The sequence below is a fragment of the Ursus maritimus genome, unplaced genomic scaffold, assembly GCF_017311325.1.
Source record: "Ursus maritimus isolate PB19 unplaced genomic scaffold, ASM1731132v1 scaffold_16, whole genome shotgun sequence".
NCBI lineage: Eukaryota > Metazoa > Chordata > Mammalia > Carnivora > Ursidae > Ursus > Ursus maritimus.
This window is the reverse complement of record NW_024424008.1, coordinates 12,273,976-12,297,490: the sequence shown is the minus strand read 5'-3', so window position 1 is coordinate 12,297,490 and position 23,515 is coordinate 12,273,976. Positions and strand designations below refer to the sequence as shown.

At 43.1% G+C, this 23,515-nt stretch overlaps 2 protein-coding genes across 4 annotated transcripts in view; one reads left to right on the top strand and one right to left on the bottom strand.

The window, feature by feature from the left end:
* INTS4 (integrator complex subunit 4) overlaps nucleotides 1–5,664 on the top strand; it is a 110,481-nt gene extending 104,817 nt beyond the window's left edge. For all 3 annotated transcript variants that reach the window (XM_040630903.1, XM_008707380.2, XM_040630902.1), the window contains 2 exons: nucleotides 1,457–1,577; nucleotides 5,247–5,664. In XM_040630903.1, the coding sequence (XP_040486837.1) occupies nucleotides 1,457–1,577; nucleotides 5,247–5,425 (300 nt within the window). In that variant the 3' untranslated portion in view covers nucleotides 5,426–5,664. The remainder of the gene's footprint in view (nucleotides 1–1,456; nucleotides 1,578–5,246) is intronic.
* A 6,104-nt stretch (nucleotides 5,665–11,768) lies between these two features.
* The window catches only part of AAMDC (adipogenesis associated Mth938 domain containing), a 37,963-nt gene continuing 26,216 nt past the window's right edge, over nucleotides 11,769–23,515 (bottom strand). The window contains exons 3-4 of the mRNA XM_008707381.2: nucleotides 13,720–13,815; nucleotides 11,769–11,946 (exon numbers count right to left, since the gene is read on the bottom strand). Of these exons, the coding sequence (XP_008705603.1) occupies nucleotides 11,806–11,946; nucleotides 13,720–13,815 (237 nt within the window). The 3' untranslated portion in view covers nucleotides 11,769–11,805. The remainder of the gene's footprint in view (nucleotides 11,947–13,719; nucleotides 13,816–23,515) is intronic.

Below are 23,515 nucleotides of genomic sequence, written 5' to 3'. Positions count from 1 at the left end.
CCTCTACAGGTGGGGAGGTGGGGGACTCACTGCCCCTTGTGGGACAGCTCTAATGGTAGGAAGCACTTCTGTTGTGGGCAGGGGGGAGGTGATTAGTGTAGCCGGGGTACAGCGGTGCCAGGGCACCTGGCCACTCGCCACTGACCAAATCCAAAAACAGAGAAAGGAGTGGTGGTGAAACGAGACAAGAATTCCTTTCAGTGAAGCCAACCCCGGGAAGACAGTGGACTAGTGTCTTAAAGACGGTGTCCCAAGTGCTGAAAATACTTCCAGGTTTCTATGAGGAAAGTGTGGGACAAAGGTCGGAGAGTACTTGCAGGTGGGCAGTGAAGGTCAAGTCGCACATTGTCTTGGAGTCAATCACGAGGGATCTTGCTGGCTCAGGGCCAGTGTTATTGCTTGAGGGGATAGTTTTGGTTGCCATCAGGGGATGTTTTGCCTTCTGGGTCTTTTGCCTGAATTAAGAGGTAAACTGGAAAGAAGAACTTAAGCAATTAGAAAGTGTGAGGTCAACATGGAGGCAGTTGAAGTCTTCTCTCATTGTGAGGCAGGTGGGCTGAGACGGGCCTCTCCAGAGTTTCAAAGTTGAAAGGCCTGTGCAGTTTCCTACTTTGTCCTTTTCGGTAGATTTCCATAGTCCAGGCCCTGGGGTTCTCGGATAAGCTGCATTTGTTGGTTTAGTTCATTTGTGTAGGGCACGAGGCTGTCCACGCAGATAGCAGTGAGGCTCCCCTGGGATGTGAGGAAAATACTCTGGCAGAGTGCGAGATTGAAGAACTGACCAGCTGTCAAAAAAGAACTAGTCCACATTGGAGTCATTTGCCCCCCACGACAGGAAACCAAGACTTAATTACAGGTTCAGCCTGTTCCCGGAATGTGTCCTTCCCATTTTGTACAGCTCCTCAGAGCATCTCTCTCCTTGCTAGACTCTTAATAAAGCCAATTAGATCTTCAAATTTATTTGGTTGAATTTTTTGTTTTTTAACAGAGCAGACCCTTCATTGACAGAAAGAGCGGTAGAAAGGGCTCCTTAGCGTCTTATAATCTAGTGGAGGGAATACAGTTACAAAATTATGCTTCATACTTCGTGGTTGGTGGTGGATGCTGGCCCATGATATGACTGACAGCCAAGGAGAGAGAAAGTCATCCTGATGGGGGTGCCTGGGAAGGCTTTTCACCTCAGGATTCGTATTTTTACCTATTCTTGTACTTAATAGAGGTACTTTATTCCTATCACTTCTTCACCATGAATCTGGGAAACATTTACCAAACGCTGCTTTGTGCTGGGGCAGGGAATACAGAGATGTCGACAGTGTTGTCCCCCGATCCATGAACAGTTTTTAATGAAGGCTAGTGTCTTCTTTTCCTTCTCTTCTGAGGTTCACAACAGACACCGCAGTTTTGTTGAAAACTCATAGCTCTTTTGTCCTTTTTTCTCACTTCTCTCACCTCTTAGGTCTTATATCCAGATGGCCAGGCTCAGATGATTCATCCTAAGCCAGCAGACTTCCGGAATCCCGGCCCAGGGCGCCACCGGCTTATCACTCAGGTGTACCTCTCCCACACTGCCTGGACAGGTAAGGGGTCAGTGGACCAGGGTGGACAGGAAAACAGGCTCCTGGGAATTAGACTTACCTGTAGGCATTTGGTGTTTTGCACTTTGAAAAATACATGGTTCTGTCAGGCCTGCTGAGGACTGTACTTGATTTCTTAAGGAGTTTAAAAGCCCAAACTGGCTGCATTTGGACCATTCGCTGCATTGCTTTGATCGCTTGAGGCATAAGATTTTGTCAGAAGATATATAGGAGATTATAATAGAATGGAATCTCATGGAAAGAGCCCTCGGCTGGATGCCAGCACACTATTTTCTTGCCCTGACTCTGCCACTGACTTGCTGCATAGCCTTGGACAAGCCACTCGGCCTTGTGAAACTGTTTGCTCAGCTTCAAAATGAAGATGATAGTTCTCAACCTAGGAGTTCTGAGGCTTGCTCTGTCTGAAAATGAAGCAGTTTTATGTTTCTTACCCCAGTTAAAATTGTTCTGTTTTTGTACACGAACCATTCAGTTCAATCCCTTAAAACAAGTAAAATGGCAACTATTACTGCCCTGCCTTCCCACATGGGCTAGTTTAATATGATACTTTAATAATTTGTGAAAAGATAGGGAAGTTACGTAAGCATTTTAAAAAATTCTTAAGAATAAAATGGGAGAATACAAGTGCGTGAGACATTACATTTCAAGCGTGTAAGGCTGCTTTAGAAACCTGCAAAAGAGACTCCGTGTACAGAACCTAAATAATGTGGGGAGAATTGGCCTCACTGGTATTTCCTAAATCATTAAAGATGGTTCAGAAGCATGATTGTTACTGGAGAAAGAGTTTCCTGCCACCAAAGTTGGTTTGTTTTAAAACTAGGCGGATGCCTTCTGGAGTTTTCTTTCACTGAGTTTTTAAATACATGAGTAACTAATGCCACTATTACTGGTTTCGCTCTATCAGGGGGGTTAGGTGGGTATAAATGACATAGTGAGGTTTTCACAAAGAGGAAGTAGTGCTGTCAAATATCAGGGCAGCCCCGTTGGGGGTCTCGTCAGTGGCCCTGGGCCTGGCACGTGGAGGGAGCACCCAGCAGTGCCCTACCCAGGATCTTCCTCCCTGAGCATCGCCTGAAGTGTTCTGCACTATCACAGGAAGGTCGAATTTCTTATTCTAGCCTGTTCTGATGAAGGGATCCTAGACGTGGACACAATATGCTGGAAAGATAGGCCGTGGGACAGCGTTGTTGTGGAAGGACCAAGGCTCGAGAGGCACATCACAGCATGTTAGGTCTCAGAAGAGCCTCAAGGTCTTGGAAGGGCCTCCTGACTTGCCCTGGTCATACGGCAGGTCCTTGCCTGAGCCAGGCCTGCAGTCGAGGCTGTCATGAGCCTGAAGAATTCTGATTCGTTCAGGATCACCTCCTCTGAGAGACTGCTATTATAAATCTTTTAGTTCTCAGCATAGCGCTTTTTTAGTGTCGGAAGTTTTCTCCTTTAATTGTTTATTGCCTTTCGCATTAGAATGGAGGCTCCACAGAGCGGGGGACTTGTTCGTCCTCTTTACCTTGGTGTCTCCAGCGCCTCTGTGCCGTGTGCCCTTAGAGCCTGAAATGTACTAAGTGCTCACCAAATAATGAAAACTGATTGCAGGATTTTAAGTGTGCAGTTATAATTCATATAATCCTTAGACCAAGTTGGAGGTGGGAATTTGTGTTCTGTTTTCCATTTTATAGATGCATAAGTGGAGGCCCACATAGCTGATCATGGGGTCACTGAGGCTGGCACTCAGATTTCCTAACAACCAAACCCCTCATGTTTTCATTAGACCATGTTCCCTTCTGACCTGGGACACTAAAGTGAATCGTGTTCTCACTCTGAATGCCCTGTGCCTTCTTGTCATAATCCAGGAGACGGGGCCTGGTGCTGGGGGGTCCTTCACGCAGTCCTTCGGCAGCTCCCTAGCAGGGGTCTCTCCACGGAGAGGCAGGATACTGCCATATCAGAAGCTTTGAGTCACACCGACCCGGTTCCAGATTCTACCTCCCTTGCTGTGTCATCCTGAGAACGTGATTTTACCTGTCTCATTTTCTTTATCTGTAAGACGGAAGCAAGGATATCTACCTCATAGGGGAGGTATTATTCTTCCAGGCATGGTGAATAGGTTGCAGGATTTGTCCCACATAATCTTTTATCTTTTTCTCCCGCTGTCTCTTCTCATTTCCTCTCCCCTCCTTTCCTCTGATGGTAGTGGTTTGAATTGCCATTCTTACTACATGCAGGGAGGGCATAATGAACAGATGGGGTTGAGTCCTCTGACCTCACCAGGATTTGGCTGAAAGTGCTGAGAGTCGGGGCTGGGTTGTGGTTGGCAACAGCCATCTGGGACAAAAGACGGGAGCATAGTGGGAGAGCTGAGACTGGAGCCTGATGCCAGAGAGCAGCACCGGTCTCATTACAGATTTACCCCATATTACACAGTTGTGTTCGTGCCAGGTGGCTGGTAAGTGGGGCTGCGAGGCTGCTGTCGGGCTGGCTAGGTTGCTCTGGCTTCGTGGGAGCCTTTCCCTTCCTGGAGGACCGCAGTTCGGTCTCTGCCGTCCTCCCTAGAGAGAAGTCTGGAGGAGACTAGGACGAGGTCTGGGGAGGCATTGAGAAGTCCCGGGACCTCTGCGCCCGTTCATTTAGACCATCCAGCTCTCGTTCGTGGCCTCTGTACTGAGCATCGGGCTGATAACTTTAACACTTGCACGTTTTGCTCCAGTCACATGAAACTGAGGAGGATATTCCAAGCTCGCTCTGTTCCTGGCCCTTTGTACTTGCCCTTAGGCTCTTCTGAAATTCTCTCCCCCGCCTTTGTGGGAGCCACACGGTTAACAGAAAGATGAATTGCTTCAGTTTATGAAGTGGGTTTAAATTTTGTCTCCAGTGTGGATTCGCACAGTCACATGGAAGCTCTCAGAGCCTTGGGACTTTAGGGGGGTCGTGACAGTCTTCCGTGGTGTGGCAGGGTAAGAACTCTTGGGTTGTGTGCTTGGCACAGAGCAGGTCTTCTATTCTAAAGCCTTCCCAGGCTCCCTCCTCATTCTTCTTACAGATTTGAGGAGAGCGCTCCGTCATCCATTTGTGTCTCTGTCCCCAGCTGGTCGGCAACTTGCGAGAGGGCTTGCTCACTAGGTCCCGCCACATGATGAAGGAAAGGTTTAGTGACATGATTGGAGGGCCCTGAAATGTGTTCCTGTTCACTGGTGAGAAGTTTTTGTCTGAACTGTTCCCTAATCAAGGCTGCTTCTCCACTGAGGCGGGAGCGTCTGTGGTGTGTGCAGCCCTGACGCCCGAGCTCCAGCCACAGGAAGAGCCTGGTTATCTGGCCATGAGAACGGCCATACGCAGGCCCGTGTTGCCCTCTCCTGAGGCCAGGAGGCCTCTGAGGCAGAGTTTTTAGCTCATCTCTGATCAGCCGTGGATCAGAGCTGCAGGGAGCCCACAGGGACCGGCGGAGGCGGCGGAGAACAGCACACGCGCAGGCTCGGGCGCGGCCTCACGGGACTCCGGCTGGGAGAGTCGGGTGAGGGGGAAGGGATGAAGACAGATGAAGAAATGTTTAGGAACCCTACTTCTTCCATCTTTGATGTTGCTTTCACTTGACATTTCATCCCATTTCCTAGCAGTGGCCCAGTTATAGAGGATTTCTTTTGTCTTTTTTTCCAGAACCATGCCAGGTGGAAGTCAGGCTGCTGCTGGCCTACAACTCCAATTCCCGCATTCCAAAATCCCCCTGGATCGAGGGTGGCGAAGTGTCGCCCCAGGTGGAAACCAGCATCGAGGGCACGATCCCCTTCAGCAAGTCTGTGAAAGTTTACATAATGCCCAAACCCGCAAGGCGCTGATCACCAGCGGTGTGTAGAGCCAAGGACGGATAGGCCCTTCTTAGGTAGCAGAGTGAGCCAGAAGCCTCCAGCACCTCACCTGGAGATGGCATGTAGGCGCGAGCACCATGGCCCGCCAGTCTCATCCGGTATCAAACAAATAAATTATTTTGCATTTAAAAACCAAAAACCTTCAAGTCTACACCTCCTCTCTCCCTGATCACTCTCCACCCCCTCCCCAATAAAGTTGAGAAAACACCTAGTTGTTCCAGTTACTGGTCCTTAAAAAATTATGTGGCTACAGGTTCAACATGTATATCACATGGTTACCTTCCTTGAGTGTGAAACAAAGATCCAGTTTTCTATCCACGTCTAAAGGCCGGCTTACTGAAGCATAATCTTGTTTTTTAAATCAACAGTCTGTTCGCCAGGGCCCACTCCTTTCACAGCTGTACTGTCTCACCAGCAATAGTTCCCGAGTGGCCTGAGACATCGCTGTCTTGCCGAGAAGCGCTTTCCCTACCGTAGGCAGTAGCTGCTCCAAGGACTGGGTGAATAGCTGGAGAATGAATCATTTTCTCCCTGAGCAAGATTCTTGATCTTGCCTGTCATTACCCTTAGAACCAAAAATAATCCAGGAGGGCCATATTTGAGGAGGGGCAAGGATTATGGAGAAGAGTGACCCAGTGAGGCATTTCCCACACCTCTTTGAGGAGTCCAGGGTTGGAGCTGTATGCGAGTTAAGGGTGTAGCTGGGGTGTAAGAACAGCAAATGCTCCAGAGACGCTAACTGTGTGGGGGCCTGTGCGACTTTACCTGCCATTTAATCCTTGCTATTGCCAGCTGAATCTTCCAGAGCCTTCAGAGTGAGAAGTCTAGGAGGAAGCCTGTACAGGAAGTCGTAAAGCCTTTCTTCGTTCAAATCCAAGATGGTTCCTGAGGCCTGGGCTCTACCACCTCTGGGAAAGTATATGGAAAAAACCTTCAGATCTTCAGCTCTTTATGCCTGGGTTTCCTCAGCCATAAATTAGAGATAATTATACCTAAAGTGTCGTTGAATGGGTCTAATCAAATAATGCTTGGTAGAATCTGAATCTGCAGCCAGTCTCGATCCTGTGTGGACTTGGAAAGCTTATAAAATAATAGCAGGATTAGAGAATTACTCAGGTGGTGCTGGAATTTGAATTCAAGCATGTTTGGCTTTTGGTTTAATGCACTTGATTTGTGCCCAGCAGTGAGGTAAGCCTTTTCCATGAATTAACTCATTCATCCTCACAGCTACCCTATGAAGTAGGTACTGTTATCTTTGTTTTACAAGCAAGGTAGTTGGAGTTAGAGAATGAAGTCATTTGGCCTTAATCACACAACTAGTAAATGACAGAGCTGGGGTTTGAACCCAGGGAGTCTGATTCCAGAACATTATCCCTGCTTGAAAGATCTTCAAGGAGCTAGCTTGCTTTTCTTTTCCTTTCCTCTTTTCTTTTTTAAGGTTTTATTTATTTACTTGACAGCGTGCGCGTGCACAAGCACAAGCAGGGGGAGTGGCAGGCGGAGGGAGAAGCAGGCTTGAGCCTGATGACGGTGCGGGGCTCCGTCCCTGTACTTCAGGATCATGACCTGAACCAAGGGCAGACGCTTAATCGACTGAGCCACCCAGGCGCCCCAAGCTAGCTTGCTTTTCTAGTGTGCTTGCTTGTTTTGTGTATCTCAGGAATGTGACATCAGTGGGCTCTTGTCTGTCAACAAGATAGCCTGACAAAAGTGCCTGCCCTGATGATAAAGTGAGGCTGGGAGCCAGGCTGAATCCGACCACAGTTCTTACCCAGGCACCGTATGATGATGGCTGGGTCGGAGCATGAGGACGTCGAGCCCCTCGGCTGCCCACCGAGCGCCTCGTGCTGAAGCTATAGAAAGCTGCCTAGGTGAAGGCTTTGCTGCATCCTTTTCAGATACGGTACCCCTGCTATAAAAATCCTTCTAGGTTATCCCCCATTTCATAGGTGGGGAAACAGGTTTTGAGGTAATGTTTTTCTCCTAAGGGGCAACACCAGGAATTTATCCTCGGTCTTACCACCCAAAATAGAGTCTTTTTTTCCACCGAAGGTAGAGATGCACTAAGGGGCAGATTTTGGTTATCAAGATGAATTTTTAAAAGCTGTGTAAGAATTGAATGGGTTGCATTAGAAGATAAATTTTCCATGTTGGATGTGTTTAAGCAGAGGTTGAAAAAGCTCCTGACAAGCTTCTTGCAAAGGAATTCAAGTATCATACAAGCGATTGGACTCAACCTTTTAAATTCCTTTGACCCTGAATTACCAGATTCTATGAAATATGAGACTGAATTCATGGTAAAGCCAAGGCTGGAACCCAGGCCTCCTGATTCTTAGTCCAACATGGTTTCCATATGGGTCTATTGTTTCTGTAAGTAGTCTCCCACGTACCCAGCAGTCAGCCAGAAACCTGTATGTCACGCTGGATTCCTTCTGCACCCCTCAGATAAACCTAGCCATCAGGGCCTTTAGATTCTGCTGCCTTAAATGTTTCTTGACTCAATCCTCTTCTCATACTCAGTTTCTATCCTAGTGTAGACCACCATCATATCTCCTAAAATGTGGCATTAGCTTCCTAAAGATCTTGCCTCAAACCTTGCTCCCTTCAGTCCATTCTTCACACAGCAGAGTGATCTTTCTAAAACCCAGACCTGCTAATGCCATTCCCCGGCTTAAGTCCCTTTGAACTAGCCCACTGCTTGTCCCAGGATGAAGTCTAAAGTCCTGTTCTTGAAAGTTCTTCATGCCTCCGTCATTTCCAGCCTCCTACTCCCTGTGCCACACGTTCAGTGTACTCTGGCAATAGAGAATTCCTGTAGTTGTGCCCCACGCTTACGATGCTGTCTTGTTTCAGACCTTTGGGCCTGCTGAGCCCTGGACTGTGTTCCTCAGAGTGTCTCCTACAGCTCCTTCTCATTCTCCAGGACGGAGCTCCATTCCAGAATGTATCTTGTGTCTCCTGTGGTCTTGGCACGTTGCCTCTGTGTTCTAACAGCCCTCTGTGTTCTTGAAGCATATTTATTTATTTGTTGCAGGTTCACAAATGGAAACCTTTTTTAAAGAAAGGCAGGCAGGGAAAAAGGAGTCAGGCGGCCTGCAGGAAGGTAACAGACTTCCATTCTCTTCAGTCAAGGTCAGAAGGTAGTTGCTATTCAGCTCTGCTCAGCGGTTTCTAAGTGTGGGCCTGGTGGTATCAGATCTTCCGGTTTTTCCAGAAGAGCCAGAAATCTGCATTTTCATGTAAAAAAAACCCACCCAACTAAAAAATAAATGATAAATAAATGTTAAAATTACTCTGAGACAGACAAAACAGGACTCTAGGTAGATTTGTGGCAGTTTGCAACGTCAGTACCATCACCGTATGTTACATGTCTGTTTCTTCCAACTAACCTGAGTCCCTGCACAGTAAGGTCGTGTGTGGTATCAGCACAAAGAGTGAATGAGTCTACGAATCCAGAGCGAACTTAGCAGTACCATGGCACGCCTGCAAAAGCTAGCCCTGGGATTCGGGTTTCCAAAAGGACTTTATCTTTGGTTTTGACATGATGGACTTCTGCAAACAGAATGGTAGGGTGCACAGAAAGTACTTGGTAGAATCCTTGTCTTAGGAGCCACTCAAGCTAGAAGAAATTAAGTGTGGGCAGAGTGAGGGCTGTGCTACCTACAAATCAAATCAAAGGGCTTAATGATTAAGACATGGGACTGAGTGTAGTGTCACGTGGAAAAATAGCTTCTCTCCAGGTTCTGTACATTCCCAGCAATGACCATGTAGAACATATTCAGAAATAGGAGCTATTAATTAGCAGGTTCTATACACAGTTTAATGACCTCACTGCCCGATACTTCCGTCTCTAAGAAGTTTGTACTAAGTTCTCTCTAATGTGGCGACAACTCGCTTAGGAACACTGATTACACCCACACCTAGTTCAACACCCACTGGAGATGTCTCACTTTACATTTCACTTAAAAAAAAAGAAGTCCATTGCATCAATAGAGAAACAGTCTGAATTGTATCAAATACCCTCCTAGCTACATAGGTGCCTGACTTTTTGAGCTGAGATCTAGAAAGATCCTTTATCTGTCAATTGGCTGGTTGCAGAAAGGGAACTAAACAGGACTTCCCCAGACCTCCAAGCTGGAAGTCAGGTCTGTGAGGATCTTACTCCCATGGGCTTTTTCTTTTTTTTCCCTTGAAGTGCACTCTAAGCCCAGTGTGGAGCTTGAACTCACAACCCTGGGGTCAAGAGTCATACGCTCTACTGACTGAGCCAGTGAGGTGCCCAACTCCCATGGGCCTTTTGAGGAGGTGTATAGTAGAAAAATATCAAGACACAGCATCAGGTTCTAATCTTGGCTCTGCCACTTCCTTGCTGGGTGAACTTGGAAACATCCCTTCACTTCCCATCCCAGTGGTCTGAGCTCACCTTTTCTTGCCAAGCCTCATCTTAAGTTGCTGTTCAGTCTGTGGATTGGCTGCCTAGTCAGATCCCCAACTGGGCCAAGCAGGTGACAGGATCACATGGAGTAAAGCCAGCTTTCTAGGGCTGTGGCTTCAACAAGGGCTGGGGTATTAATTATGGCTGTGATAAATACTTGACCTAGTAAATGTTTAGTTAAAAGTTGCCAAATGTTTGGTGAGTAAACACCTTATTCTTTAAGATTCAGCTTGTGTCATGGTCTTAGCAATGTCTTCCTTACTTTCCCTTCCATCCTGATAGGATTAGGCCATCATTTAGGGCATCGTTCAACCTTGTAACTATTGTAGTGTTAACACGCTGTATCATTGTTGATTTTTCTCTCCCATGTAACTCCTGAGGGCAAGAATTATAATTTACTAATTCCTGTACTCCCAGGGCCCAGCAATAACTAGTCATAAAAAATCAGTAAGAGAGTAAATGGGCACGAAAGAGAATAAATGAGAGAATAGAGTCAAGAGTTCCTTTGGGCTCCAGCATTCTACGAATCTATGAAATAGGCTGCTATGTTACGAACCATAAAATGAAACTAGTTGACACACAGCAGACCCATTAATCAAAATATAATGACAACAATGGCTTCAATTTATTGAGTCCTCACTACATGCCAAGAAGTGTGCTAAGACATTGTATGAATCACCCCATTTCCTACCTACAAAATAACTGCAGGTACTAATTATTATCCCTATCTGGCAGATGAGAACAGTGCAACTCTAAGAGATTAAATAAATGCCCAACCAGCGTGTGGCAGAAAGCCACAGTTCAAAGTCAAGGCTCTTTGACACCAAAGCCCGCACTCATAACTCTTTAAAGAGGGAGGGATGAAAACTAAGGTGATGCTGATAATTTATTATAGTTCTACCAGTCTATTCTATGGCTTCACAAAAGACACCTAGTATTTAACAGAACAAAGACTGTCCACAGCGGTTACAGAGCATCTCGCCCAGCCCCATCATTTTATAGCAAGAGACTCTGCGGCCCAGAGAGAACTGTCCAGCTAGGCTCGGGCCGAGCTCGTAGAACAGCTTGCCTAGAACCCTAGTGAGCTCCTCCGGCTGCCGTAACTGAAGTGCTCCGTCACTTCATTCGGGGTTCTGCTCATATGTCATCTGCACAGAGACTTTTCCTGACCATGTATCTGAAATAGCCTTCTTGACTCTCCTTCTCCTCCTCCTTCTTCTTCTGCTTTATCTTCACAACAGGTTCTACTTACATTATGGATTTATTGTTTCCCTTCCCCACTAGAATAGCAGCTTTGCGAGGATAAGACTTTAATCGCCGTTTCCCTGGAGCCTGTAGCAGTGTCTGACATACAAGGTACTCAATAAAAATTGGTTGAATTCATGGTTAAACACTCCAAAGCATCAGCTGCACTGTAATTTTAATGCACTGACACTTTTCCTCGGGCTTCAAAGCAGAAGGCTTTATTTTTGCCTTTGTTTCCTCATGTTTCTGGCCTAACAGTTAGTGTATTCTGTACATCTGTCTTCTCCCGATTTTCAGTTCCCCTCAGACAGGGACCTGGTCTTATCATCCATGCATCCCAAAGCCTAGCACAGAACCTGGCATGAACAGCTGTTGAAAAATGCTTGGGGAGGCCGGTGTGGAGAGTGCTAAGAGTGACAGTCACAGGGGCGCCTGGGTGGCACAGCAGTTAAGCGTCTGCCTTCGGCTCAGGGCGTGATCCCAGCATTATGGGATCGAGCCCCACATCAGGCTTTTCCGCTATGAGCCTGCTTCTTCCTCTCCCACTCCCCCTGCTTGTGTTCCCTCTCTCGCTGGCTGTCTCTGTCGAATAAATAAAATCTTAAAAAAAAAAAAAAGAGTGACAGTCACAGGCATTGTTGCTCAGTGATTTATTCTCCTTAAGGCTCCATCAGCACGTGGAATGGAAGACCCCTCCCACTCTGATGCCTCGCGCAGCCAAGGCATTATACTCCTTCACTGCCTGCTCTGTCTGGAGGACCCGCACATCAATGCCTTGTTTCTCGAGGTACTCCACAGTTGACGGGGGCACCTGGGAAGAGGCAAAAAGCTGAGTAAGTCAGGGGAAAGGCCCTCTTGGGTTTCCTTTCCTGCCATGAGGCAAGGGTTCTCTACAAAATCGGACAATGACAATGGTCACTACTCGATCGCCCAGCGTGTCACCGGTCCAAAATCTGACGGGGAGCCCCAAGGAGTCAACAAGGCTTCTAAGAAGTTGACAGAAGCATCATGCATACACAAAGCTCAGGTGAAATGGAAAGGGGAAGAGGATGGATTCTGGAGTCAGACAGTTTTGGATTTAAGTCTTAGCAGTGTGACCCTTAGCAGTGAATTCAATTCTCTGACCCTTTGTTTCCAGTCTGTAAATATGGGTAATAATACCTAGCTCCCAGGGCTGGTATGCAAACTAATTCAGCTAAGGTACAGAAAATGTCTAGCATGTTAATGTTGAATATCGGAGTCCGTCCAACCGGAGTCCAAAGTCTAACTTTGCCATGTAGGCCAGCTATCTAAAGTTTCTCAACCCCGGTTTCCTCCTCTGTAGAATGGGGATAAAAATACACACAGGGTGGTGTGAGGATGAAGTTAACTAACGTATGTATGGATACTGCAGCTCGAATGTCTCCTCAGGAAGGCCTTTCCTGACTACTCCATTTAGAGCAGCCCCTCACAGGTCACCATTGTCTTCACAGCATTTGTTAAACAATCTGAAATTGTCTACTGTTTTATTTTTCAAGAGGGCCATGAACCTTGTTTGTCTTATTTATCTTGTCTCCAGTGCCTGGAAGAGTGACCCATAGAAGGCACTGAATAAATGTTTGTAAATTAATTTATATGAAAGATTCTCAATAGTGGCAGCTATTATTGGATTTTTTAAAAACTCTGGCTTGTGCTGAATATTATTTTAATTAGATTTTGCCTCCTCAGAAAGAGCTCTGAAATATTTTTTTAAATGCCCTATATTTTTAAATGTTTGAACAATTTTATAATAACAATAGCCTTTATAGAAAGGAATTATTTTAATGGGAAAAATAGGTTAAACAAAAAATATAAATAGATAAAGAGCACCGTTATCGGAAGGGAAGTAGATTTTAGGACATCTATATAAAGGAGAGAATGAGGTAGATCTCCGTATACTTACGCGAAAAGCTGTCCACAATGTAATAACATAGGAAGTTACAGAACAATATGTACAATGTGATCCTATTTATGTAAAAATGAATGTAAGTGTATACATGTGTATCTGTCTGCATAAGAGTATATATTTGCAGCTGCACAGAGAACTGGAACAGTAGACATCAAATGTGGAGATGGGGGTGGGGATCTTTCACTTTTCTACTTCAACAGTTCTACATCAACTGTTTAGCAACAAGCATATATTATTTCTGTAAGTACAATAAAAATAAGTATTTTCTCCTAAAGGGGAAAAACGTATAACTTGATTGACTGTGTTTAAGGAAAGAATAAAAAATACTATAAAAATGCGAGGTACTAAAAAAAAAAAGTGAAGTACTGTGAAAATCTAAAGAACCAAATATCGATAGCTATAGAGCTTGAGAATTCCAGGAGTGAAGAGTTTCTGAAAAATAGTTGAAACAACACAGGGTTAGGTAGAGACTGGAGAGTCCAGCCCTGACGAGGAAGAGTCCTAACATCCATTATTTTATCTCGCGCCATCCACTGGCTCAGCGAAATGAGGGTGTGTGATATGTTGAGATGAGCTCCCAAGAAGGACATATTTCTAAGGTAAAGGTCCAAGAGGTCACCAACTGTCCTCAGGAATGTTGTGCTCACCAATACCTACCTTCAAGGCCTCACTCATCCCACGGCCAATCACAAGGGTCTGCACACCCTTCTTGACAACTTCCTCCACATCTGCAGGCTGCACACCAGGAGAATGCTGGAGGTGGAAAGAGAAAGTATACCAGCTACCTGTTCTTTTCACCTTTCTTTGCAATTGGCATTCTTGTGGGATTCATTCGTTCACCCATTAATTCACTGAGAATATGTTTACTGAGGTTTATTTTGTGCCAAGCATCATTCAGGGCCCTGGAATAAGAATGCCTTAAGGAATGCTAAGTCTACTGAAAAATATAGGAGACTAAAAAGAAATGCCAATAGTGTTACAAGTGGTACAAGGACATTAGTTCAGGGTGTTGTGAGAACATAGAGAAAGAGCACCTAATTCAGACCTGGAGGGTCAGGGCAAATGGTCAGGGAAGGCATCCCAGAGGACGTAAGCTGAGACCTAAAGGACAAACAGGAATTAGCCAGGTTGAAGGAAATCGGTGGAATGAAGCATTCCAGGTACAGGGAATAGCATGTACAAAGGCTCAGAGGAAAGAAAAACCTGGAGAACTAAAGGTAGTTCAGTATGACTGGAGTGTAATAGGTGAGAGTGGAAAGAGATAGGGTGGGAGAAGAAAGCACTTGCACACCAAGCCAAAATTGGGACTGTGGAGAGATTTCATAAGAATCTGCCTTTTTGTGAGCTCCTTTCCCACTTAACTCAAAAAAACTTCTGTTGATGCTTTTATCACTCCATAAAGTCTTATCAGATTCTCCAAGGGATATTAAAGATAAGGCGTTTACTGACATTAATCCAACATTAAAGGATGGTGGCTTCTGAATTGTTTCCACTCCAACAAATGGGAAAGTGGGAGTTTGGTAAATACCAGCCCAACGACTGGGCTTCACCTATTATCTATCTGTACAGACACTCTCAGCACTGAAGCTCAGAGTCAAAAGCCCTCCTTCCCTAATTTGTCTACCTCTATCCTTTCATTCAGTCAAGAGGTATTTACTGAACACTTACTCTGTACCAGGCTCTATACTCAACACTGGAAATACTGAGATGAACCAAATAGTCCCTGGAGTTTTAGTCAGGTAAGGTTAGTGAATGTGTGAAAATAGTTACAGTAGGATGAGATAAAATAGAGTTGAGGATCTCAGAAGAGCGAGTGAATAAACATGAGTGGGAAGTTGTGAATGACATGCTATTTTAATTGGGTCTTGAAGTATGAGCAGAAAGAACAATGCCTTGGTGCAGTGGTTGTGGAAGGGGTCCATTCTAATCACAGAGATGGTATAAGGAAAGAACTGAATATATCATGAAGACAACAAATGTGCCAACGAAAAGAGTTTTTCAGTTTTGAAAGATGATAGAGGAGATAGGAATGAAATGTATATATTTATTAAGGTATAAGGAAAGTAGTCTTTTCATTAAATCCTGAAATATCTTACATGTTTATAGTTACAGTTTTCATAATACATCTATAGAAATTACTCCCTATGATCTCTATAGTGATCCTCTAAAGTAGTACTAAAACATCCATTCTCATTATTTATAGATAAGGAAACTAAAGCTCATAAAATATACACACATTGGCCAAGATGACACAACTGTTAAGGAGTGGAAGCTGGGATTTGAACGGAAACATGTTTAACTTTCAGTTTAATGAACTTCATTAGAATACTATAACCCAGGGAGCAACTTTTTTGAAACGTGAAAGAAATAAACCTACTGACCACGTAAAATTGTGCTTAGCCCAGCGCCTGGCCCATTGCAGGTAGAATAATTGTTAGTTTAAGTGTGAACCTGAATCTTCCCTAGAACAATCTCTCTCTTTCTGTTTCTGTCTGTCTCTCACACACACATAAGCTAAAAAAACCCATAGAGGATACAGAATGGAATATTTGAAAAATAGTTGATTAACCCCCCCAAAAGGAAGGAATGAAAAACATGAGGTCAAATGGAAAACAAACAGCAAGATGAAATTCCTAAACATAGCTATATCAATAATAACATCAGACTAAAGAGTTTGAGGCAGATTGTCTAGATTAAAAAGCAAGATCCAAGTAAGTACACACTATTTATAAGGTGGGCACGTTAAATATAAAGACGCCAGTTGAAAGTAAAAGGATGAAAAAAGACATAAAATGAAACACTAATAAGAAAGACGGTGTGTGTGTGTGTTTTAAGAGAGAGGGGTGAGTGGGGCAGAGAGAGAGGGAGAATCTTTGCAGGCTCCACACCCAGTGCAGAGCTCCATGTGGGCTCAATCTCATGGCCACAAGATCATGACCTGAGCCGAAATCAAAAGCTGGATGCCCAACTAACTTGGCCACCCAGGAGCCCCTGGTATGGTCATATTAATATCAGATTAAGTAGACCTTAAGTATTACTACAGATAAAGAGTGTCATATCATGATGCTTAAAGGGCCAATTCATCAACAAAAATATAACAACTCCAAATCTGTATACTGTTAGTAAAAGAGCTACAAAATATAAAGACAAAAATAACGGAACTAAGGGGAAAGATAGACACCACCACCATAGCTTGAAATCTTAACAACTCTCTCTCAGTAATTGATAGAACAAATAGAAAAAGTCCTTAAGGAAATGGAAGATTTGAGCAACACTATCAATTTGTCCTAAAAGACATTTCTGGGTTACTACACCCAACAACTGCAGAATGCATATATTTTCATGTGTATATGGAACATTCACTGTTAAGACAGACTAAAAGTTAGGCTAGAATTTAAATCTCAGTAAATTTCAAAGAAATGAAATAATCATAACATGTTACCTGACAAAATAGATTTAATTATTTACAATAAGATGTTTAGAAAAGCCACAAAGTAATTGGAAATTGAACAAAGTATTTTTAACCAAAGGACAAAGGAAAAAATATATCAGAATTTGTGGAATACAGCTAAATAATACTTAGAGGGAAATTTGTCAATTTAAGTACTTATAGAAAAAAATGGTCTAAAATCAATGGTCTAAGCCTCCACTTTAAAAAGCTAGAAGAAAAAAGCAAATCATATCCAAAGTAAGTAGAAGACAGAAAATAATGAATATATGTGTATAATTAATGAAATGGGAAACAATTCAGAAAATCAACAAGGTCAAAACTTGATTCTTTGAAAAGATGAATAAAATTGATAAAACCTTTGTTTTTTGTTTTGTTTTTAAAGATTTTATTTATTTATTTGACAGAGAGAGAGACAGCCAGTGAGACAGGGAACACAAGCAGGGGAGTGGGAGAGGAAGAAGCAGGCTCCCAAAGGAGGAGCCCAATGCGGGGCTGGATCCCAGGACTCTGGGATCACGCCCTGAGCTGAAGGCAGACGCTTAACGACTGAGCCACCCAGGCGCCCCTGATAAAACCTTTGAAAGACTGATCAGGAAAAAAAAGAGAAGACATAAATCATAAATATCAAGAATGAAGGGGACATCACTACAGATCCTACAGATATTAGAATAAGAAAAAAATACTGGGAACAGCTTTACACTAATAAACATGACAGATGAAATGGACAAATTCCTTAAGCAACACAATTTATCAAAAATATGTAAGAAATAGAAAATCTGAATAGTCCTATAGCTGTTAGAGATTGAATTTATAATTTATTTTTTAAAATGATTTATTTATTTTAGAGAGAGCGCAAGTGTGTGCATGAGCAGGGGGAGGGGTAGGAGGAGGGAGAGAGAGAATCCTCAAGCGGGCTCCCTGCTGAGCAGGGAGCGGGATGCAGGGTTCGATCCCAGGACCCTGGGATTGTGACCTGAGCAGAAATCAAGAGTCGGCCACTTAACTGACTGAGCTACCCAGGCACCCCTCAATTTATAATTTTAAAACGTTTCCACAGGAAAAATTCTAGGCACAGATGACTTCTTTGGTGAATTTTCTTTTAAATATTTAATGAAGATCCTCAAGAAAACATTAACAAATCCAAGGTTCAACAATGAAAAATTAATGCAGTTCACCATAAAGAAGAAAAAACCATGTAAATTATCTCAATTGATGCATAAAAAGCATTTAACCAAGTTAATGTATTTATGATTTTAAAAAAACTCAGCAGGGGTGCCTGGGTGGCTCAGTCAATTAAGTGTCTGTTGTCGGTTCAGGTCATGATCCCAAGGGTCCTGGGATCGAGTCCCGCGTCAGGCTCCCAGCTCAATGGAGAGCCTGCTTCTTCCTCTTCCTCTGCTACTCCCCCTGCTTGTGACCTCTCACCCTCTCTCTGTCTCTCTTTCAAGTAAATAAAATCTTAAACAAACAAACAACTCTGCAAACGAAACTTCTTAGAAGGGAATCTTTTTTTTCTGGTTTAATTGTGGTAAAATACGCATAACATAAAATTTACTATCTTAACTATTTGTAAGTGCACAATTCAGTGGCATTAAGCATATTCACACTGTTGTGCAACCGTCAGCGTCATCCAACTTTTTCATTAGAAGGGAATCTTCTTTAGATAAAAGACGTCTAAGAAAAATCTACAACTAAACATCAAATATAATTTTCCCCAAAGACTGGATATAACGGGCATCAGCTAGACATTTATTTCCTTATTTTCTCTTGGATCTCCATTCCTCTCCATCTCCACTGCCACTCCCCTGGTTTATGCTGCCATTACTTCTTGTTTGGACTGTTGCAGTAACTTTTAAAACCACTGTAGCTTTCCAATTATCCATTCTTCAAACTGTGGCCAGAGCAATCTTTTTAAAATACAAATCCATTCATGTCACCCCTCCACTTAAGAGCATTCAGTGACTTCTCAATGCCCTTAACAATAAATGCCAAACTCCTTAACATGGTCTGTAAGTTCCCAGCTTCCTCTCTAGTCTCACTGCATAGGGCTTTCTTCATGTTCTAAATCACGCATGGCCTTCTAGCCATTCTTCAACCATAGCATGTTTTCTCTCACCATTGTTAAGATAAAACAAAAATCTACAGATTGGGAGAAGATATTTGCACATCACATATCCAACAAAGGACTTTATCTAGAATATACAAAGAACTCTTGAAACACAATACAAAAACAATCCAATTTTTAAAAAACAGGTGAAGTATTTGAACACACACTTTACCAAAGAAGATGCATGGATGGCTATGAAGAATATGAAAAGGCACTTGATATTACAAATCACCATGGAAACACCTATTAAAACCATAATGAGATATCAAATGCTGGTGAGGATATGAATTGGATATATCCTACATAGCTAGTAAAGTGTAAAGTGTAAAGTTAACTCTGGAAAACAGCTGGGCACTTTCTCAGTTAAACATACATTTATCACAAAACAAAAATCCCTAAAAAACATACATTTATCATACGAGTTAGCACATTCACACAAAAACATGCATAGGAACGTATACAGCAACTTTTTTGAAGAAAGGAGAGGTTAACTTTTTTATTTCCTAGACTTTGAAGTAGCCTATCCCACTGTGTATTTCCCCCCAGTTTTACTGAGATATGTAAACGTCGNGCGTCGTGTAAGTTTAAGGTACGCAGCATAATGGTCTAACTTAATATATATCATGATTACGACAGTAAGTTTAGTGAACATCCATCATCTCATATAGATACAAAAAAAAAAGAGAGAGAAAGAAAAAAAAAATACCTTTTTTCCTTGTGATGAAACTCTTGGGATTTACTCTCCTGACAACTTTCATACATATCATACAGCAGTGTTAACTACAGCCGTTCGAAGCAGTCTTATTCGCAGTAGTCCCATGGAAACAACCCAAACGTTCACCAACTGGTGAATGGATAAACAGACCGTGTTATAATCCAATGATGGAATACTACTCAGCAATAAAAAGGACCAACTACTTGATACAACAACATGAGAGAATCTAAAATGTATGATCCTATGTGAAAAAAAGCAAGTCTCGAAGGACTACATACTGTATGATCTCATTAATACAAGTAAATGTAACATGTGTATTATCAGGTCAATTGGCAAAATATTAATAGCATCTGTATATTAAATTGTATCAATACTAATTTCCTGATTTTGATCATTGTATTGTGATTATGTAGAAGAAGGCCCTTGTTTTTTGAGAACTACATACAGGCATATAGGATTAAAGGGGTATAAGACCTACAACAGTTCAGAAAAAATATCTATTGATGGATAGAATGATAAAGAAAATATGATAAAATGTTAACATTTGGATCTGGGTGAAATGAGAACTCTTTTCACTATTCTTTTTATTTTTAAGATTTTATTTATTTATTTAACAGAGAGATCGGCAGCAAGAGAGGGAACACAAGCAGTGGGAGTGGGAGAGGGAGAAGAAGGCTTCCGGCCAAGCAGGAAGGCCAACACGGGGCTCAATCCCAGCACCCTGGGATCATGACCCGAGCTAAAGACAGATGCTTAATGACTGAGCCACCCAGGTGCCCCTCTGTTTTCATTATTCTTATAACTTTTCTGTAAGTCTGAAATTATTTCAAAATAAATAATTTTTTTAAGTATATGGTATAGGCAGGTCATAGACTAACAGGAAGAGACCACATACAGGCACGTGTACATACTCCCTGCTTCCTCATTTAGCTAGCCGAGGAAACAAAACTGAAAAGAAGCCAGGTGGCTACACCAAGCGGGGGCAGAGGCAGCATATCTTTGCTGGCTTTCTCCATGGCTCTTGATTCCTTATGGAGTGCGCAAGTGCTGCTGACATTCTTCACCTAGTCAGTGAATGTTCCAGAGCTGAGAACAAAGCCAGTCTCTCTCACTAATACACTTTTACACTCAGACTTAATGTCATTAGCATCTTGCTAGGGAATTGACACTTAGGAGCCGACGTTTAAGGGACTCTCAAAGAGCGTTCTAAGTTGGAAAACCTGCCTGTCACAGAGTGACCCAAACCGATCAGCAGTTAAGCGTATATTCCTCCTCCTGGGAGAAGATGCAGAGCTAGTGCCCAGGTGGCTCTGAACAGTACCCCTGCTCCAGCTTTACTGTTCTCCTCAAAGATCAGAGGAGACTGGGGGAGGAGAGATTCTTTTTCTGTAAAGTTATTTCGATTCATAAATGTTTAAAAGGCAAAATAAAAAAGGGGATATTTTTTCACGTGATTATAATAATTGGTTCTTAAAGAAACGTAAGAGGTTTAGATTAGATGCCTCTTTAGTTCCATGGGTCTGTGATCCATCCTAGAACCACCCTGAGCTGCAGTTATGCTATACAGAACTTAAAATATTTTTCTGGGGCTATGACCAAGGTAAATATTTAATAGACTTACAAATCAGGGTTGGAGAGCTTCGCCTTCCTTAAGTAAATGCACTTCACTGAAATATTGAAAGACTGCTTCATCTAACAAAGAAGTGCATCTACTCTGGGGAGCATCAGGATTCCCAGACTCGAGGAGCTCTCATTCTAGGACACGGAAACAAGACCACTGCTCAGAATCAAGTGAAAGGTCAGTAAGAGTACAAAACCGTAATCCTTGGGAGATTCGGAGACTGAAGACAGCCGCAGCCCATCAGCGTCGCTGGATCAATGGAACTCAAGTGACAAATGTGGCTGCTGCGTGCTATACTGCAGGCCCGGGGTGTCACAGCGAGAGCAATGAAAGATCACTCCGGAACAGCCTGTGGATCCAGGCACTGGTGGGCGATTACTCACAGCCTTGTGCAGAGGCCTGTGACTGGAGCGGCGGCCTGTTATTGCAGTGTCCTCAACCTGTCACCAGCTCGTCCTCTGCTTCTTCCAGTCCCTTGGGGCAAAGCGCTAAGGCTCTCTTCCCCGCGTGAGTGTCTGATTCTGTTCCTCTCCTTTAAGAGGCTTTCCGTCACACCATATGAGGTTGTAAAAGCTTACTGTTTTTTCCTGGGGGAAAACTATTAATTGTGGGAAAATGTCCAGCTACTAATAATGTCCATTATACCAGCTACACAACAGAGTGGCATCTTAGATGGCTGGGACATGTCCTCCTATTTTATGTTAAATTTGAAAAGAAAACATTCCTGAATTACACTTTCAAGGAAGCATTTCCTTCTGCAGAAATAAATGGTTAGTGGCAACGCTGTTATCTGGCTGTGTTGCTGATAAAAGCAGATTCTGTGAGTGAAGGTTAAAGGATCTCTGGTATCTGTCCCCTGTGGACACTGCCTGAGTCACATTCTCATTACCGTTTGCCTGAATGAAGAGCCTCTTAAATGATCTTCCTGTCTCTGCCAGGGCAGTAGAACATTTGTGTTTTGGTTTTGATGACACAGGCCGCAAAGGCAATCTGGCAAAGCCTACGGCCCCCTTCTCAAAATAAAATTTTAAAATACATAGTATAAAATATATAGAACTGGAAAGACAACAGATTTTATACAACTAAAATGATTGAAATATTAAAAACAGATATGTGATTTAGTAATATACTTATTAGTTTAGAAGAGTGGAAATAATTTTCCAAAAGCTCATTAGCAGACTTGCCCTCACATCTCATAGTGGCAAGTGGCAGACTCCTATTTGTTCTTTTAAAATCCATTGTGCCTCTCCTCTGGGTCATATGGCCGCCCAGCTAGAGACTCCATTTTCTGTTCTCCTTTGCAACTAGCTATGGCAATGTGACTATGCTATTACCAGTACAAACTTCAATGGAATATGAGCAGAAGAAAATGATACAACATCTAGGTTTGGGCCTTAAAACACTGGGTGTGAACTTTTCTTCTCTTTCACTTTCCTTTCATGTTAGAATTCCAGCAATGGCTACAACTAGTTCCCACCATTCAAATGCTCTAGAAGATGGTAGAGCAACAGAGAAAAACAAAACAAAACAAAAACCAAAAACATGGGCCCCTAGCAGTAATCCCCAGAGCTGTCCTCCCTGCCCCCAGCTTGGGTGGGCCACACTAATATGAGAGAAAGAGAAATATATTTCTATCTTCGTTAAGCCATTAGATTTTGGGATTTCTATTACAGCAGCTTAGCCTTTAACCTAACTAATCCACAGACCCATGCCTAAACTAAACCATGACTGGTTAGATGAATCATTTGGGGTAGAATAGATGTTAGGGAGTTAACTACACTAGACCCCAAGGGACTATGTCTTACATGCAGAATATACACAAGGGAGCCATAGGGACAGTCACCTTGTGGGAATTCAACTATACGTTCTTAGAAAAAGAGAGCAAGAACCATTTAAATAGTGAGGGTAATTCAGCCATTCTACTCAAAGAGCATATGCCATGGATTGAACAGGAGATAGCAGCCTCGCATCTGTTATTCCTTCTGTCTCAAGTTCATAGTTGCTGCTTCCAGTGTGAACCTTCTGTCTCACCAAGTGTGTTTCTAGTGTTTAAACCTACAATATACATTTTTCATATAACATGGACCCTAAATGCAAGGGAACTACTTTATTTGGTCCTGTATAGAAGATGACATGTACCTTCTAAAATTAAGGGAATCTTCTGGAAGGATTTGACTATAAGCAATTTTCATCTTAAGTGCTAACTTCAAATTTCAATCCCTGAATCTGACTCAAGTCTACCATATTAGTCTCAAAGTGATAGGATCTAAGGTTTGGAGGGGCCTTATATGTCCATCTAGCCCCCGCTACCTATATGATAGAATCTTCTGTAAAAATAAATGTTGGTAGATATTGGTGACCAATGGAGGTGCTCTTCCCATGATTCTACTCTAGCATTCCCCCCACATTTCTATGTCTATGTACATATTTTTCCTGCTCATTCCCTTGTTTGCCCGGGAGATATCCCCTTCAAGAATCAGGTCACACCTTCAGTGAATACTCCTCTAAATCACTCAGGCAGTCTTAGGTGCTCCTTCCGTTCTGTTCCTATTGTTAACT